The sequence below is a fragment of the Eutrigla gurnardus genome, assembly GCF_963514095.1.
Source record: "Eutrigla gurnardus genome assembly, chromosome: 12".
In the NCBI taxonomy this organism is placed as follows: Eukaryota; Metazoa; Chordata; class Actinopteri; order Perciformes; family Triglidae; genus Eutrigla; species Eutrigla gurnardus.
This window is the reverse complement of record NC_139926.1, coordinates 11855565-11870895: the sequence shown is the minus strand read 5'-3', so window position 1 is coordinate 11870895 and position 15331 is coordinate 11855565. Positions and strand designations below refer to the sequence as shown.

General features: G+C 41.0%; 2 protein-coding genes across 2 annotated transcripts; both read left to right on the top strand.

The window, feature by feature from the left end:
* Window positions 1-4803: 4803 nt before the first annotated feature.
* On the top strand, window positions 4804-7781 carry cryba2b (crystallin, beta A2b). The gene is made up of 5 exons (XM_084022903.1): window positions 4804-4924; window positions 5691-5878; window positions 6720-6861; window positions 6957-7099; window positions 7229-7781. Exons 2-5 carry the CDS (start codon window positions 5721-5723, stop codon window positions 7374-7376), a joined length of 591 nt encoding a protein of 196 aa, XP_083879029.1. The 5' UTR covers window positions 4804-4924; window positions 5691-5720; the 3' UTR covers window positions 7377-7781.
* A 1311-nt stretch (window positions 7782-9092) lies between these two features.
* fev (FEV transcription factor, ETS family member) lies at window positions 9093-14997 on the top strand. The gene is given in 6 exon segments (XM_084022686.1): window positions 9093-9186; window positions 9657-11499; window positions 11502-11532; window positions 11535-11600; window positions 12218-12289; window positions 13387-14997. Coding segments are annotated over 5 exon segments (807 nt in total). The 5' UTR covers window positions 9093-9186; window positions 9657-11403; the 3' UTR covers window positions 13929-14997.
* The last annotated feature ends 334 nt before the right edge of the window (window positions 14998-15331 follow it).

Genomic DNA, 15331 nt, shown 5'->3' with positions numbered 1-15331 from the left:
ACGATGGAAAAATATGTTTCAAGCAATTCATGTTACGTACTTAGGCTACTCTTCAATTGATATTGTCATTCTGATTATATATTATATATGATTACCTTTGGTTTCTTCCTTTTCCCCCCAATGTAAGCTTTTGTCTGTTTAAATCAAGGTTTACAGGGGTGTTGTATGTATAAAAAGTCCCTCTAATAAAACATTTTGGGCAGTATAAATACGATTGACCTGACCACCAGGAAACCCCAAAGCTGGCCTCCTCTTATGTCAAGCCTCCTGCTGCCCCGGCTGTGACCCTCAGCTCTGCAGGGCCGTACTGTAACAGTATCATTAAGACCACTGCTTGTATCTGTACAGCATGGGTGACATGATTGCATTTGTGCTGCCTGCCTAACTGTTTGCTGCTATCTGTAAATGGTGAAGAGTGCTTCCCAGAGGCTGTGTGTGTGTGTGTGTGTGTGTGTGTGTGTGTGTGTGTGTGTGTGTGTGTGTGTGTGTGTGTGTGTGTGTGTGTGCACATGTTGCCTGTAGGCTGTGTGCTGTTTCCTTTGACAGTTACCGATAATAAAGAGTCATGCAAATGCCCAAGGCCTGTTCTCTCTCCTGGTTGGCTGCTCCTTACCTTAGCTCGACTTTCTGACGATAATAATAATAATGAGTATAGAGTGCTACTGGATGAAAGTGAAGTCAACATTTGAGTTCTCAGAAAGAAGCTGTGGGGTGAGTTAGGGACTAAATGAAAAATAATAACCCTGGTCACAAGCTGCTTTTATTTTTAGAAAAGAGAAACCAAGAGAACAAATATGAATGGCAATGATTCTTGCTTTGTCTAACGATTTCAAGCAAGAGTCTCTTTTATGTTCTGTGTTATGTGTGTGTTTGTGTCCGCCTGTCATCACAATCCAACTGATTGTTTTCTATGTGCCTCCTGACCTCAACAGTGACAACTTGCACACAAAAACATTATAATCAACATGGCATTTCTTCCTATTTGTCCCGTCAGTCCATCTAGCTGCTTGGGTGTCCATGCAGAGATCAGTGAGGACAAGTGGAGGCGGTGGGAGCAGATGTCCTGCTCGCATCATCCTTACCTGGTTTAGTCTCCATGGTAACCTTCCACCTGAAGGAGGGCATTTATTCAGTGCAATCTGTATGTCACTGTGTGGGTGTATGTGTGTCAGTGTGCCGCTGTGTGTGTGTGTGTGTGTGTGTGTGTGTGTGTGTGTGTGTGTGTGTGTGTGTGTGTGTGCTTGCATGCAAACACATTTGTGTGTGTGTGTGTGTGTGTGTGTGCGTGTGTGTGTGTGTGTGTGTGTGTGTGTGTGTGTGTGTGTGTGTGTGCGCAGGTGCATTCACTGACTATTCAAATAGTCCGTCCTCACACCGAGCCAGAAAACTCAGCGGTGTTAATATACTTCCTGCCCTGAAACCAACCTTTATATGTACAAACATTCCATTTTATGATATTAAAATGTACAAGTGGCAAAAAGGTGTGGCTTTTAAATATGAAGCTATTCATTATAATGTGACTGGGAGTAAAAAATACAATTAAAAGCTTTTCACACAAATATCTTTGGAGAAACGTTGGGCAGCTAGTATAGTGCAGCAAAAATAAAAGACTACTGGGCCGTGTATACTGGCTTGTGCAAAAGTGTGTTAGCTTCCATTCAAACATGCATGCACTCTATGGTTTGGAATAAATAATAATTAATGAGATGATACCATCATTCCAGTCTGAAATCCATGTGGATGGTGGAAAATGATGCTTGATGGGGCAAAGAACAGAAGTCTGCACACCAGAACTTCTCATGGATCAATTGGTGATAATAACTATTCCTTATTATGTTTGAATTCAAGAAAGAAAATCATGATGGAACAGCGTTTGCACCATGCTTTGGGGTACACCTGGTAATGTGAAATGCTCTCATGTTCTGTGATCCTGACACGACCATGCAATCAGATAATAGATCCCAGTACATGGCTGCTTGGCAAAACATTAGAAATCTGCCACCCATTGCGTTAGCATTTGACTGTCTGAGTCAAATCAACCTTTGTAGAAGTGTCATGTGACCAGTGAGAGGAAAAGACTGGTTTAATGCAGCAAGATAAAGATTCAAAGTTGAAAATTACTGACTCAGTACTCCACTGTCCCGGACATGCAAATCCATCCAGCTGTATTTAACTGGGAAATGAGCTGCATGTGTGTGTGTGTGTGTGTGTGTGTGTGTGTGTGTGTGTGTGTGTATGTGTGTACTTGATGAGTGTTAGGATCTACAGCTGATCCATCTTATCAGACCCGGTGAAGAAAGATGAAAGTCCGTTGGGTGCTACTACCCGAACATGAATGTTCATGTTCGGCACACACACACACACACACACACACACACACACACACACACACACGTGCGCGCACACTTACGACATCTGTGTCTATATAAGCCTGCCCTTCACCTGCTCATCACCTGCTCTGGGGTAAAGCTTCTGGTGACACATATACCCCCCACCACACACACACACACACACACACACACACACACACACACACACACACACACACACACACACACACACACAAAGAGACACCTACATGTAGAGACAAGAACAATGAATGGGTTAACGTGAGACAATGACAAAGCTGTTCATGCAAGTAAGCTGCCCAAACATGCTCACAGGTGGACATCGCACACACACATGTTTACTTAGGTAACTTTTGGGGACAATTTATTGACTTATACCATAACCACTACTTGCCTAACCCTGACTCTTGCCCTAACCTCAGCATTTTAACCTGAACTTCATCTCATTTGAAATTAACCCTAACCTAAACCAATTACCCAAAAGCCAGGTTTCTCCTAAATGGGGACGCAGCTTTTGTCCCCAATTTTACAAGCTGTCCCCTAATTAACTGGTCAGAAATATGTCAGACACACACACACACACACACACACACACACACACACACACACACACACACACACACACACACACACACACACACACACAGTTATAGATGTTTTTGACATTAGATACTATTATTGGTATTAATATATTACTGTTATGCTAGTACGCTCACTATGATAATATTGGCCATTATTTTAAACATAGCAGACCAGTTTTACAAATATCTGCCAACCTGAATGAAGTACATACAACAGCCACTAGATGTCACCAAAGAAGAAGGAAAATCCTTCAAGGAGAATCCTTGTGTTTGACTCAACTCTGGATTTGAAAATGTACAGAACGTACAAGACAAAACACCAGCGTGGGAATATAACACATTTGTGTTTACTTGGACAAGAAAAGCCTGTTTTTAAACTGTAGGCCTACATGTGGTCCTAGCAGACGGTCTAGTGTTCAGCCAGTGGAGATACAGTTTGTCATTGCACAGCACATTCACGTTTAAATAAAATGTTTTCTCATAGGTTGTTTCTTGAATTGAATTATATATTTATTTTAATATAGGAATGAAATATGTATTGTATTAGCTGGAAATAAGCTTTACACAAAGAGAAAGAAACAATATGGCACATTACTGTAATAAACACACAAAAGAACACTATAATACATAACTGTGAGATGGTTTTCATTCATGATGATAAATGAGCCAGTGTGATATTTCTCAGTAGCCAATTGAAAAAATGTAACAATGAAGGCAAATGTTGAGTAGAAACTGACAAACACAATATTTGAGCCTGATATCACACCCAATTTAAATCACAGGTCTTATAAAAGTCAATAACATAAAAATTTAACTTTTAATGTCACTGGTGTTTTCGGAGGCTTTGAAGGATATAACCCCTTGAAATACTGGAAAAATAGATGTATTCAGATATGATATATTTTTAGAAATAAAATTCTATACCTTTATTTTAATTTTTGATTCTTTTTTTAAGGTTAAAAATGTTATTGGACATTTGAAATTGGAATCATGCTTATAAAAAATAGAAATAGAAATGTTTGGATACGTCCTGTGTTGTTTTGTCTTCCAATATGAGATGCAGTATGTTCTCTTATTCCCAAATTGTATTAATTTTAAATAATAATAATAATAATAATAATAATAACATATGAATTAACATAACATATGAAAATGTAATATTTGTTCCAACCATCAATTTGACCCTTCCTTGACCCCTGCAGGGCTCCATACTGAAATACTATTATTTCCTATTCCTGATAATAAATTAATTTTCTTGTTTCTTTTATGACCAGAGTACGATTGGATTTGGAAGAGTAGGCAACCAAAACGTACCAGTTATTTGGGGCATGTATTGAATGTAATAAACCCCCACCTAAATGAACCCTATGATATTGTGTAGCATAGTTTTTGTTTATTTGGGAAATTAGGCCCCTCATGTCTCAAAGCCATACGTGTGGGTATAGACCAGGTTCTCCATCAGAAAGTACTACTATATGTAGCTTTTTACTAGCAGATGTAGACGCTTTAGATCAACCACTGGAAAAGAGAGATGAGGAGGTCTCCAGGTGAAAGTGGCACCTGTCTTCATACTCTCTGGCACGCCTTAGGCCTTTTCCCCACCTCGTTTAGGATCAATTTTACCTTCAGCAGAGAGGGAGAGAAAGAGAGCGAGGGGATCAGCTCCCAGAATGTGTCTATTATCCTGCCTCACCAATCAAACTGTTGTGTCAGTGCGTTACCATTGTATAGTCCTGGGTCCGTTTGCTACTGACTGTGGCTGCCATATTGATGACTAGGTTAGTTTGGGGCTCTGAGGACAATAGTGCTCTGGAGCCTCCACAAAGCGTGAGGCTAATGCCCCCCTTTCAGCTGACCCGTCCAGCTGCTGAGTGTGCAAGGCTGCTGGGCAAATGGAGTGGCGCAGGTCCAGGGGGCCCGGCCCTATAAAAACACAGGCGAGGTTCTCTCCCCCGACATTGATTAAACTGGATCTGTCCCACCTCAGTACCGTTTGTAAGTATACCAACACACTACCACTGAACTCGGCTAAGAAACGGCAATCAGGGGACAGCGATGTGTACTGGGCTGGATAGCTCCACAGCCACCGAGACGCTGCCCATATTGATAGATAGACAGCTACGGATGCACTTTGAATGGGACTCGGGGACTGCTCATGGTGCTGCTGTTAGGGGGAAAAATGGTTCAGCAGTCCGTTTAACAGGACAAGCTGGCAAGACGATGCCTTTACTGGTGTGCTTGTGTTAACATCATACAAACAGTAATGTGCTAGAAATCGGGCCAAATATGGTTAGCATCTCCTCTTAGCAACGATCTGTCCTGAAGGCGGCATGTGTGGAAGCTTTCTCTTATACAGATACAGGTTTGCTGTTGTGGCATGTGCTGCATGTAGCGGTAGCTGTACGTAGCAGAATTTATGAGCAGGAGACATGTCTGTGGTGTTTGACTGGATATGTTTGATGAAAACAGAGACAAATCTGTACTGTGGAGTAATGAAAAAATGATGAATGAGTTGGATTTTTCACTTCTTGTGACAACCTTGGGCAATATTTCTTTTCCAGAGAAAAGGTGCAACAATATCCTCTTAGCAAGGCAACAGTGGTGCTTTTAGCTTTAGCTTTTAGCTTCTATCAAGCTAAAATACAAAGATTGAAGTTGTGAGTTGGTTTAGAAAAATACCAGCTTCATTCACTTGTGATTTTGATTTGACTTTCCATCTATTAACAGTGTTTTCTACTCTCTACTACCTGTCTCTTGTCAGAGAGTAACCCCAAAGGGAGAAACAGCAGCCATGAACACTCAACAGATGGAACAGATGGGCCAGTTCAAGATCACAGTCTGGGAGGAGGAGAACTTCCAGGGAAAGCGCTGTGAGTTCATGCTGGAGTGCCAGAACATCATGGAGAGGGGCTTCAACAAGATCCGCTCCATCAAGGTTGAGAATGGACCGTAAGTCATCACTGTTGCTTTTTTTCTTTCCCTTCATTCCTTTCCTCCAGCTAGTTTGGCATTTCACACACATCACAGAAAGCCTGCCTCTAATTCATCATGAGACTCTTTTTATAATGTTGGTATTACATTTCTAGCATCTTTGAGCTTTGAGTCAATGATTTGCTAGAATCTGGTTAAAACTGTACCTAACTGCATATATATTAACATGATATTGAGAGTTTAATTTTCACAGTATCTTGATCTGCAGTCTTCCTGAAATACTATATTAAATACACACTGCTGCTTAAAAATACCCCCCCCTTCCACAATAATATCTAATAGAATCACATTATTTGCTTCTCTTCCGATTCATATTTTATCTGCTTGAAAAGGTCTGATTAAAGCAAACGACTGCTCTCAGAATAACAAAAAAACAAAACAAAAAAACAGAAATTACAGCCTAAGGTGTTATTACATTCCCTCTTGGCATGTATCGTTTGCATGTGTGTGTGTGTGTGTGTGTGTGTGCATGCACCCAAGTGTATCCTCGTTGTGATACGACTGGCTGTGTGCAGCTGCCGGCTTTGAGCCAGAATGGCTGACTGACTGGCGATCAGATAAAAGCCCTGGGTGCAGCAGCAGCAGCAGCAGCAGCAGCAGCAGTATGTCATGTTTGCTTTGTGCTCCCAGTGACAAAAGAAGCTGCATGTTGTTTTCCACTCCAGGCCATTCTGTGGCCGTTGGACGGTTTCAGTGTTGTTGCACCAAAAGTGCTCTACGTTCTACCAATTTCTTATTTCTTATTGTATGTATTGTATGTGTAACATTAACATTTCTATCACCCCCTCCTCCCATCCAGCTGGGTGGGTTATGAGTACCCAGAGTTCCAGGGACAGCAGTTTATTCTGGAGAAGGGAGACTACCCTCGCTACGAGGCCTGGAGCGGAAACAGCAGCTACAGAACCGAGCACATGCTTTCCTTCAGACCCATCAAGTGCGCTGTAAGTTACCACGTCCTTATATGTCCATCCTTCCTGCTCTCTAGTCAGCCTCTGACAAGTTCTATAACCAGCTGATCTCCCTTCTTTCTCTGCAGAACCACAGTGACAGCAAAGTGACCCTGTACGAGTGTGAGGACTTCCAGGGCCGTAAGTTCGAGATGTGCGATGACTACCCCTCCCTACAGGCTATGGGCTGGTGCAGCAAGGAGGTGCCTTCCATCAAAGTCAACTCAGGAGCGTACGTGATACACCTTCCTTCCTCATCTCCTGTTTTCCTATTTGAAGATTGAGTTATAATCTTTGTTGAAATGGAATATTGTATTTCTGTGATCTGGCCTTGACTCACTCTCTCTCTCTCTCCGTGCAGCTGGGTGGCCTACCAGTTCCCAGGTTACCGTGGCTACCAGTACATCCTGGAGAGAGACAGACACCAAGGCGAGTACAGAAACTACAACGAGTACAGCACCCAGGCTCACACCAACCAGGTGCAGTCCATCCGTAGGATCCAGCACTAAGCCTTCCTTCTTCCTGCCTGACTCAACCTGAAAGAAAAAACAAAAAACTCTCCCATTTGTCAACTCGAACCCCCAGACAGACCGCTGTCACAGAGCAGTAGATGGACAAACTCTTTCTATCACTCTGTGGCTGCGCATGCATGGATCTCTACTTCTACCATGCTAAAGCATGTTCTTGAAATAGGAAATAAAGGCTTTTCTTCAAAATTAGATACTGTTTGTCGGCATTCCTTTTTCTTTTGACAATGATCACCATAATTGAATAAATTGAAATCTGATTGTTTTGCACCCTGGCTGTGACAGTCATAGAGCAGGTGCACAAGCATTGAAAAACCAGAGCCCCTTTATTCTCTCTTAGCCTTAGAGAGCAGGCTGTTATCAGAGATAGTTTTTGCTTTGTATTTATTCAAAGGACATGATTTAGCCTTTTAGTGAACATACATGGGAAGATTTGATTCAAATCTCTCTGTTAGGCTTTAGGATGTGTAACATTGTTCTTGTAAGACTGTATTCTTATTTCCAATAAACAAGAGCACGAGATCACATTTTGTTTCTATTATTGGTTCTTTGACAATTTGCCAAAACGACGAGGAACGCGAGGAGCTGCAAGAAAAAGAAACATAGTCTGCTTGGTCGACTTGCCTGTCTAGCCTGTCTATTTTTAAAGGCATTCAAATTCAAGTTTTCTTGCTCTTGCTTGCTTCATCTATTCGCTACAGCATACATACCGTGTGCCAGACACAGAGGACAATAATTACTGTAAATACCTCAATGGGCTGACAAGGACGCACTCCAGCTTCTCCGTGGTGTTGGCACACAAGCGTTGTTTCATTTCTCGTAGAGCAATTCAAAAGGGGCCGGCAGAGGTCCTCTGAGAGACAAATGTAATCATAAATAGACTTATGATCCTCAACCGTGATCACATATTCATACTCAGATGACTATTTTTGCACTCAGGCCGTATAGGCATATCATGTTAAATAAAGAAACACAAAAAAACATTGCAAGCGGTGCAACATAAACCACCAACAAAACCCATTCATTTATACCCATTGTCTCTGTAAGCTTTGCAACAGTTGTTTTTTCTCAAACCATTTATTTAGCATCACAGATATGATTTGAATCCATAAAGTTCAGCTGAAAATGAATCACCAAATTTGGAGGTAAATGGTGAGTTAATGTTCAAAATATACTACTGTTGCACATTACATTGATGAGTTTAACCTAAGTGAAAGTCGTTATCTCTAACCCTTATTGATTCCCTTATTATATCTTGAGAAATCATAAAGGTGATGTAGATGCAGCAGAGAGAAGCTGACCAGACAGGATTTTAAAGCTGCTTCTACTGAAACATCAGAACGAAGCCCTCAGTATTCAGTGTGTCCATAAAGATCCAAGATCTGATCGACACAAAAGAGGAGAATAAAATAAAAACCCTGCTTCATATATTTTCCGAGGACGTATTTCTTTTCAACGTCTGGTAGCTCCGCACTTTGTTTGTTTATTGTAATGTGGCACCATGATGTTTATCTTATGGTCACATCACGTCACAGGGATCCTGGAGTGTGTTTACCTCCACACACACTCCTCCGGTCCGTCCAGGACGTGGGATTCCGTGTTACACGCCCACAAGCGTGCACCGGCTCCCTGTCCCACACCCAAAAAAACAGGATCTTTTAATAAATGTGTAACCATGCACACACACCTTTCTCAAACATACATTCCTCTGCAGACTGATTAAAGCAGCTTTCACCCCGGCTGCTAGAGGAGTGACACTTGAGCCGAGTGAGCTGCAGTTCAGAGCACCGAGGTAAGTTACAGAGGAACTCTGCATTGGTTCTTGGTGACAGCTATAATTTAACGGGGATATTGTGACTGATTTTAATACAAAGATGAATTACAGCAGGTCGTTGAAAGTGACGGATGTGTTAAACAGATGAAATGATGCTAATAATCCTAAATTGATCTGTCTGTCTTGCCACAAAATTACTACAGGGTCCACTGTTGGCCTTACATTTACACAGCTATCGGCAAAGCACCCGAATGATTCACTCCTGAATTAGAATTTATGTTTGTTAATGGGATCCATGCAAGATTAACATGTTTTATTCTCATACATATGTCGGTTTTTGCCTGCAGACTATCTACCATCAGATGCTGACTTCCGTCGTTTTTGACATTCACTCTGAATTAATTATGAATTCATAATTAACAAATGAGGAAACGGAACAAGTGAATGTTTTTCCTGATGTTTTCATGCATTTGTTTTCTCTCTATCAGTGGATTTCTTGCCTCATGCTGATGGCGGACTGGAGATCGCCCTACTATCTTATCTACCACTGCATCAGTGGATACAGTCCAGCTTTCGAGGCTTGTTTTAAGTTGCCTGCGACTCTTTACTTGGACACAGGCAGCTAAAGCAAGTCTGGGACGCCAGTGACACACCGACAAAGCCAAGGCCTGTGGAACCGCCACCATGCCAAGACTGGGAAAATACATGTTTTAGTCCAGGAGGAAAGAACATGGGAAAGATATTATCTGTTTAATCCATTTTGCATTGATCGGTTACACAAGCAACTATGCAGCATAGCCTAGAGTGTGCTTATCAACCTGCGTGTGTTTGCATTGTGCTTTTGTGAGCTCAGTCAGGTGACTCATAATAGAGCAAACCCTAAACAGATTAGAATGATTAGCAGTCAACACACAGATATGGAAAGTATGATTCAAATGAATGGTTTTCTTTTGGGGACATGTATTGCAAGTTAAATTAAATGTATCGTTTAGAGAATTAACTGTAGAGATTTTAGGTAACATTTTTTCGGTCCAAAAGTCTCTTTTGAAATTTGAAACTATTTTTTTTCTCAAAATTGCTACCTTTCCCAAGAGAAAGTCATAAGAATCTAAGAGATCTGGCATGAATGAATTGTGTTTCAGATTTCTGGATTGATCAGTCTGTGGCCCTTCATGTCACGACATGGAGCCTATTTATTGCATTTTCTACAAGATAAACCACATGTCTACAACAGATCCCAGCAGAGATGAACATGTGTGTCAATGTCAGTGTTTTTCTTTGTTTTGTTTTTTTAAATGAATCTATGGCCTTTTCGCCTTGATGAGATCAATTCCAGTGGAGATCTAAGAAAACATGGAGTGAGAAGCAGTTATGATATTCAACAAATGTATCAACCAGAATGTTGCATTTATGTGGTTTTAAAACATGAATGCTTTCAATATGGAGAAACCTTTATCATGCCACGGTTAACATGAATTTGAACCTGGGTTGATAGATTTGTGTATTTATATGTGATAAATGTCACCTTCCATAGCAATTATTTGAATGCAATTAAATCACAGTGTCGTGTTGTTTCATCATCAGCTCCATTTGTATTCATGTCTTTGTTATTTGCACCTAGAACTGAGTGTGTGTTGAGTTGTTCTACCTGTCTTTGTCAATGGGAAAACAGATTCATTTCAGATGTTAATAAGAACACTAGCTACGTTCTGCCCGTTGAGGAGCCATAACAGGGCAATAGAGCGCGTATATCTCCGCACAGTCCACTGCTTCTGAAAAAAACACAAGAAGTAGGAGCGCGCGCGATAACGTCAGTGAGCGCGAGCGCGCTTTTTAGTGCTACAACGCACAGATTGAGGCTATATAACCTTAAACCCACAAACAGAAGGTTAGGGGGGATGAAATGTCCTTGCTTTCTCGTGCGCACTGAGGCGTCCCTTTCAAGGTAAATATTCGTTGCCCAACATGAAATAGGTCTTTGTTGTTTGCCGAGAGGTAAAGAGGCGGAAAAGTGAGGAGGATCTGAAATGGTTTCCATGTCAAACACTTCAATTCACCATAGAAACTCAGATCTTAACGCGGAAACTTTATTAAACTGTGATGGTGGATTGATAAGGGTCCAATTTCTATCGGCCTCTTTTTATTGTGGGCACCAGGCGGGCTGACAGAGGTAAATTGCTCTTTTAATTAAAGCAATGCACCAGGGGAAATTGCTGTCTGAATATTGTCTCAGAGATGGGGGCCACTGACAGTTGCCTGGAAACTTCAATCTGTCCACCCGCATTTATTCCAGATCACAGTTATGAGATAAAGTTTAATAAAAATCTTTTCCCCTCCGCCACCAACGAAATGAAATCCAACCCATCCTGAACAGTCGAACACAATGAGACAGGACTGCGAAGGAAACCTCATGTTCAACATGTATCTCTCAGGTTCGTCATTTTAGTCCTAAAGCAGGGAGGAATTAGGCTTTTTAGGATTGTTTCAATTCTGCCGAGGGTCGGCCGTGCCGAGGCGACGACGCTCCGCTTCCAGGCCACAGCATTGTTCGGGCTTTTCAATCTGAAAGCCCGTCTGCTCTTTTGTCGGAAATCGGAAATCCTTTTTCCTGGACGCGTTTCCTGGCTCCTCGGAGAGGAGACCGAGACGGCGACAGACTGCTTGTGTTAGACTGAGACTGGACGACCATGCAATTAGGATTTTAATCCATTTTACCTTTGCTAGAGATTTTACCTCTTTTTTTTTAACATTTCAATTTCGTTTGAATCACCGGTCTGGTCAATTTTACGGCATCTTTATTTATTATGTATTTTTTTTAAATGTATAACAGACATCTGTCTCTAAAGTTGATTTATATTTCACGAACTTGGTGTTACTTGTTAAATGGAAATGCATCAAATGTTCAGTGAAATTGTTCAAGGCAGCGAAGCAATATAAGAATATTAGAGCATAAATGGCTTCTTATAATAGATCATTTATAGGCGATATTGAAATAGATAACTGGGATAAAGTGCTGGTGATGCTGACAATGTGTCCGTTTTGATTTCAGATCCAACAGAAAATCTGTTGAAGGAAAGCAAAGGAGCTTCTTGGGGTCCAATAAACACGGGAGTACAAAAAGGTAAGAGGATAAACTGCAGGCGCAGACTAATTAGCGTTATTAGCGCCATTATTTCATCTTATTATGATATCAGGTAATTCTTCCAATGCTCTAAAACAATATTTGAAAATGATTGTATATTATTTCACCATGGAAGAATGAATACACAGAAGGTCCCCTTTTTTTTTTTATAATAGCAGGATTAAATGCCTTCAAGGCTAATATAATGTAATGTAATTTAATTTAATGTTTCTGTTATGGGTCTAATTAATATGTTGTCGATTCAAACACAAAGCCGTAATTAATGTTTAAGGTTTGTTGGTCACAATCATTTATTTTCAGGTGTCGAAATGACTTGATCTCAATTTTGTCTCATCCATCCTTAAACGCACAACTAAAATATAAAGGAGACAAATTAAACCAGGTGCATTAATACGAAACAAACATCACGATCTGTCTACAGATCGTTGTCACTGATTTCATTAAACTGTGATGGAGTGCTCATTGACTCAAACGGCCATTGACTCATCTCAAAGAGTTTATTTTACGTTTTTAATACAAATATAAATTATTATGGAAAATATCTGGCATTTAAAATATAAATGACACGCAGTCTAACACCTGGGCACCTACAATATATTTAAATGAATACATTCAAGAATAGCATCTGGTTTAAAAATACAATTGGAAGATGCATTTAGTCCAAGGGAAATATGATCTGCTCATGATGCACCGAAACATGCCATTTTATTAACATTATTCTATTAACATTAACATTTTATAAATGGCATGTTTGAAATACAATCTGCAGTGCTATAGCCTACTTGAAGAAAAAAACAGATGTATCTATCAACATATTCTTCCAATTGTTTATTATTATTATTTATATTATTATTATTATTATTATTATTAATATTATTATTATTATTATTATTATTATTATTATTATTATTATTATTACTATTATTTGATAAAAGTGATGAAAGAGCAATGTCAAATCCGGTTCGCACAGATGCGCCATTAACACAAATAAATAATACAAATCAAACGTATTTTCTATGCGACTCCACTATATTTCTGGCTGTGTTTGTGATTTCTCCTCATCGTCTCCCGCGCAGGCAGCGGCCAGATCCAGCTGTGGCAGTTCCTCCTGGAGCTCCTCTCCGACAGCGCCAACATGTCGTGCATCGCATGGGAAGGCACCAACGGCGAGTTCAAGCTCATCGACCCGGACGAGGTGGCTCGGCGCTGGGGGGAGCGCAAGAGCAAACCCAACATGAACTACGACAAGCTGAGCCGGGCGCTGCGCTACTACTACGACAAGAACATCATGACCAAAGTCCACGGCAAGCGCTACGCCTACAAGTTTGACTTCCACGGCCTGGCGCAGGTGTGCCAGCCGTCCACCACGGAGCAGGCCATCTACAAGTTCCAGGGTAACTTCTCCCCGATACCCTTCACCGGGCTTTCCAAACTGAACCTCATGGCTCCCGGTGTGGGGCCGTCGGGTTTCTCCTACTGGCCCGGGGCCCCTCCGGCGGCTCTCTATCACACCCACAACCTCCAGCCGCCGGGGCCCTTTGGCACCGTGTCTCCGTCCCACATCAGCTGCGTCAACAACATCAACAGCCTGACTAACATCAACAACCATTACAACTGACTCTGATAGACGAGCCGGAGACACCGCAGGTAATACAGCAACGGACGGAGAGCGGTGACAAAGGGTTTGCAGGTGTTTGGATTCATTTGGTTAGAAATGTTTTGAGACGTAAACACGGGGCGGTTGTTTCGACAGCATGCTGCGTTTAAACGCGTCATTGTGGAGCCGATGCTGCCGAAACTACCGTCGTAAGCAAGACGTCGAGAAAGACTTGTGTATATATATATAAAACCTTTCAACTAAGATATCTTTTCACGAGCGAATTGTTAAATCCATCAAGGGGTCGCCTGCTAAATTACGCACAGTGGTTTGAACTTTTACGCACGCTATACTCTATATATTACATCTTAATATATAGATATTAAGATGTAAATTCCCCAAATATTTAATTTCCTGAAATTAAACCGGAAATCCAGGAAAGTGATAGTGTTGGAGATCCGTTTTCAAATTGAACACAAAAATAAAATAAAATAATAACGTATTAATTATAATGCAATACAGAGTGTCCGTTTTATACCTATCAGTTGTCATCCTTGTTTGTTCCTTTGCTGTCTCTCATCCTCCTTCCGGGAGTGCTGCGGTTGTTGATACAGGTGGAGGTGCATTTGCGCCAATTTGCGAGCAGATCCCCAGTTATTGGTGGACTATTGGCGCCATCTCGTGGTTGTAGCCTGACCTAATGCCCGTTGGACGTTATGACCCCCTCCTCTTTATTTTAGTAAATAACAGCACTTAATAACAGTCACCTGAAATCTGTTGTCACTCAAAGTTTGCTTAGAAGTCATACTACGCATGTGAAAATCAAACTTGCAATAAAATAAAGCCAGTACAGACGCACAGGGTTGTCGTGTGTGTGCGTGTGTGTGTGTTTGGTGTGTGTGTGTGTGTGTGTGTGACTGAGCAGAATAGTAAAAGAAGCTGTGAATGTGTAAATATTGTAGGCTATTGTAGAGTCAGGCTCAGGCTGGCACTGCTTTTTAGTGATTTTGGATTGAATTACATTGCTTTCATTCACACAGCTTCTTCTCGTAGCCATAACTGTTCCAATAATTAAAAAATATGAAGTAAATAAAAAAACACACTGTTATAAATAACGTCTCTCTGTCAGTATGTGTTCTGATCATGTGCGGGTCTTGTCTGAACTTGTGCCACAGTAACATCCATTCTCATTGCTCTTGCTGTCCCAAGTGTTTTCACAACATGTGTATTTTTTTAAATGGGTTTGTTGTCATACTTGTTTGAATGGTAATACATTATCTGATGGTGATGTTGGGAAAATAGTTATATTAGAAAGCAAAGAAGTGTTCACTCCAGTGTTCCCTAAAATTACAATTTTGCTGTAAATAAACCCAACAAAACCTAGATTATATGATATATTTTTAAATGTAGCAGCCAATATGTAC

Bases quoted from the DNA above. Each gene is read 5' to 3' on its own strand.
- cryba2b (XM_084022903.1), top strand. From the start codon at position 5,721: ATGAACACTCAACAGATGGAACAGATGGGCCAGTTCAAGATCACAGTC. The intron at 5,879-6,719 runs GTAAGTCATCAC...CCTCCCATCCAG, and splicing joins ATCAAGGTTGAGAATGGACC to CTGGGTGGGTTATGAGTACC. The intron at 6,862-6,956 runs GTAAGTTACCAC...CTTTCTCTGCAG, and splicing joins TCAGACCCATCAAGTGCGCT to AACCACAGTGACAGCAAAGT.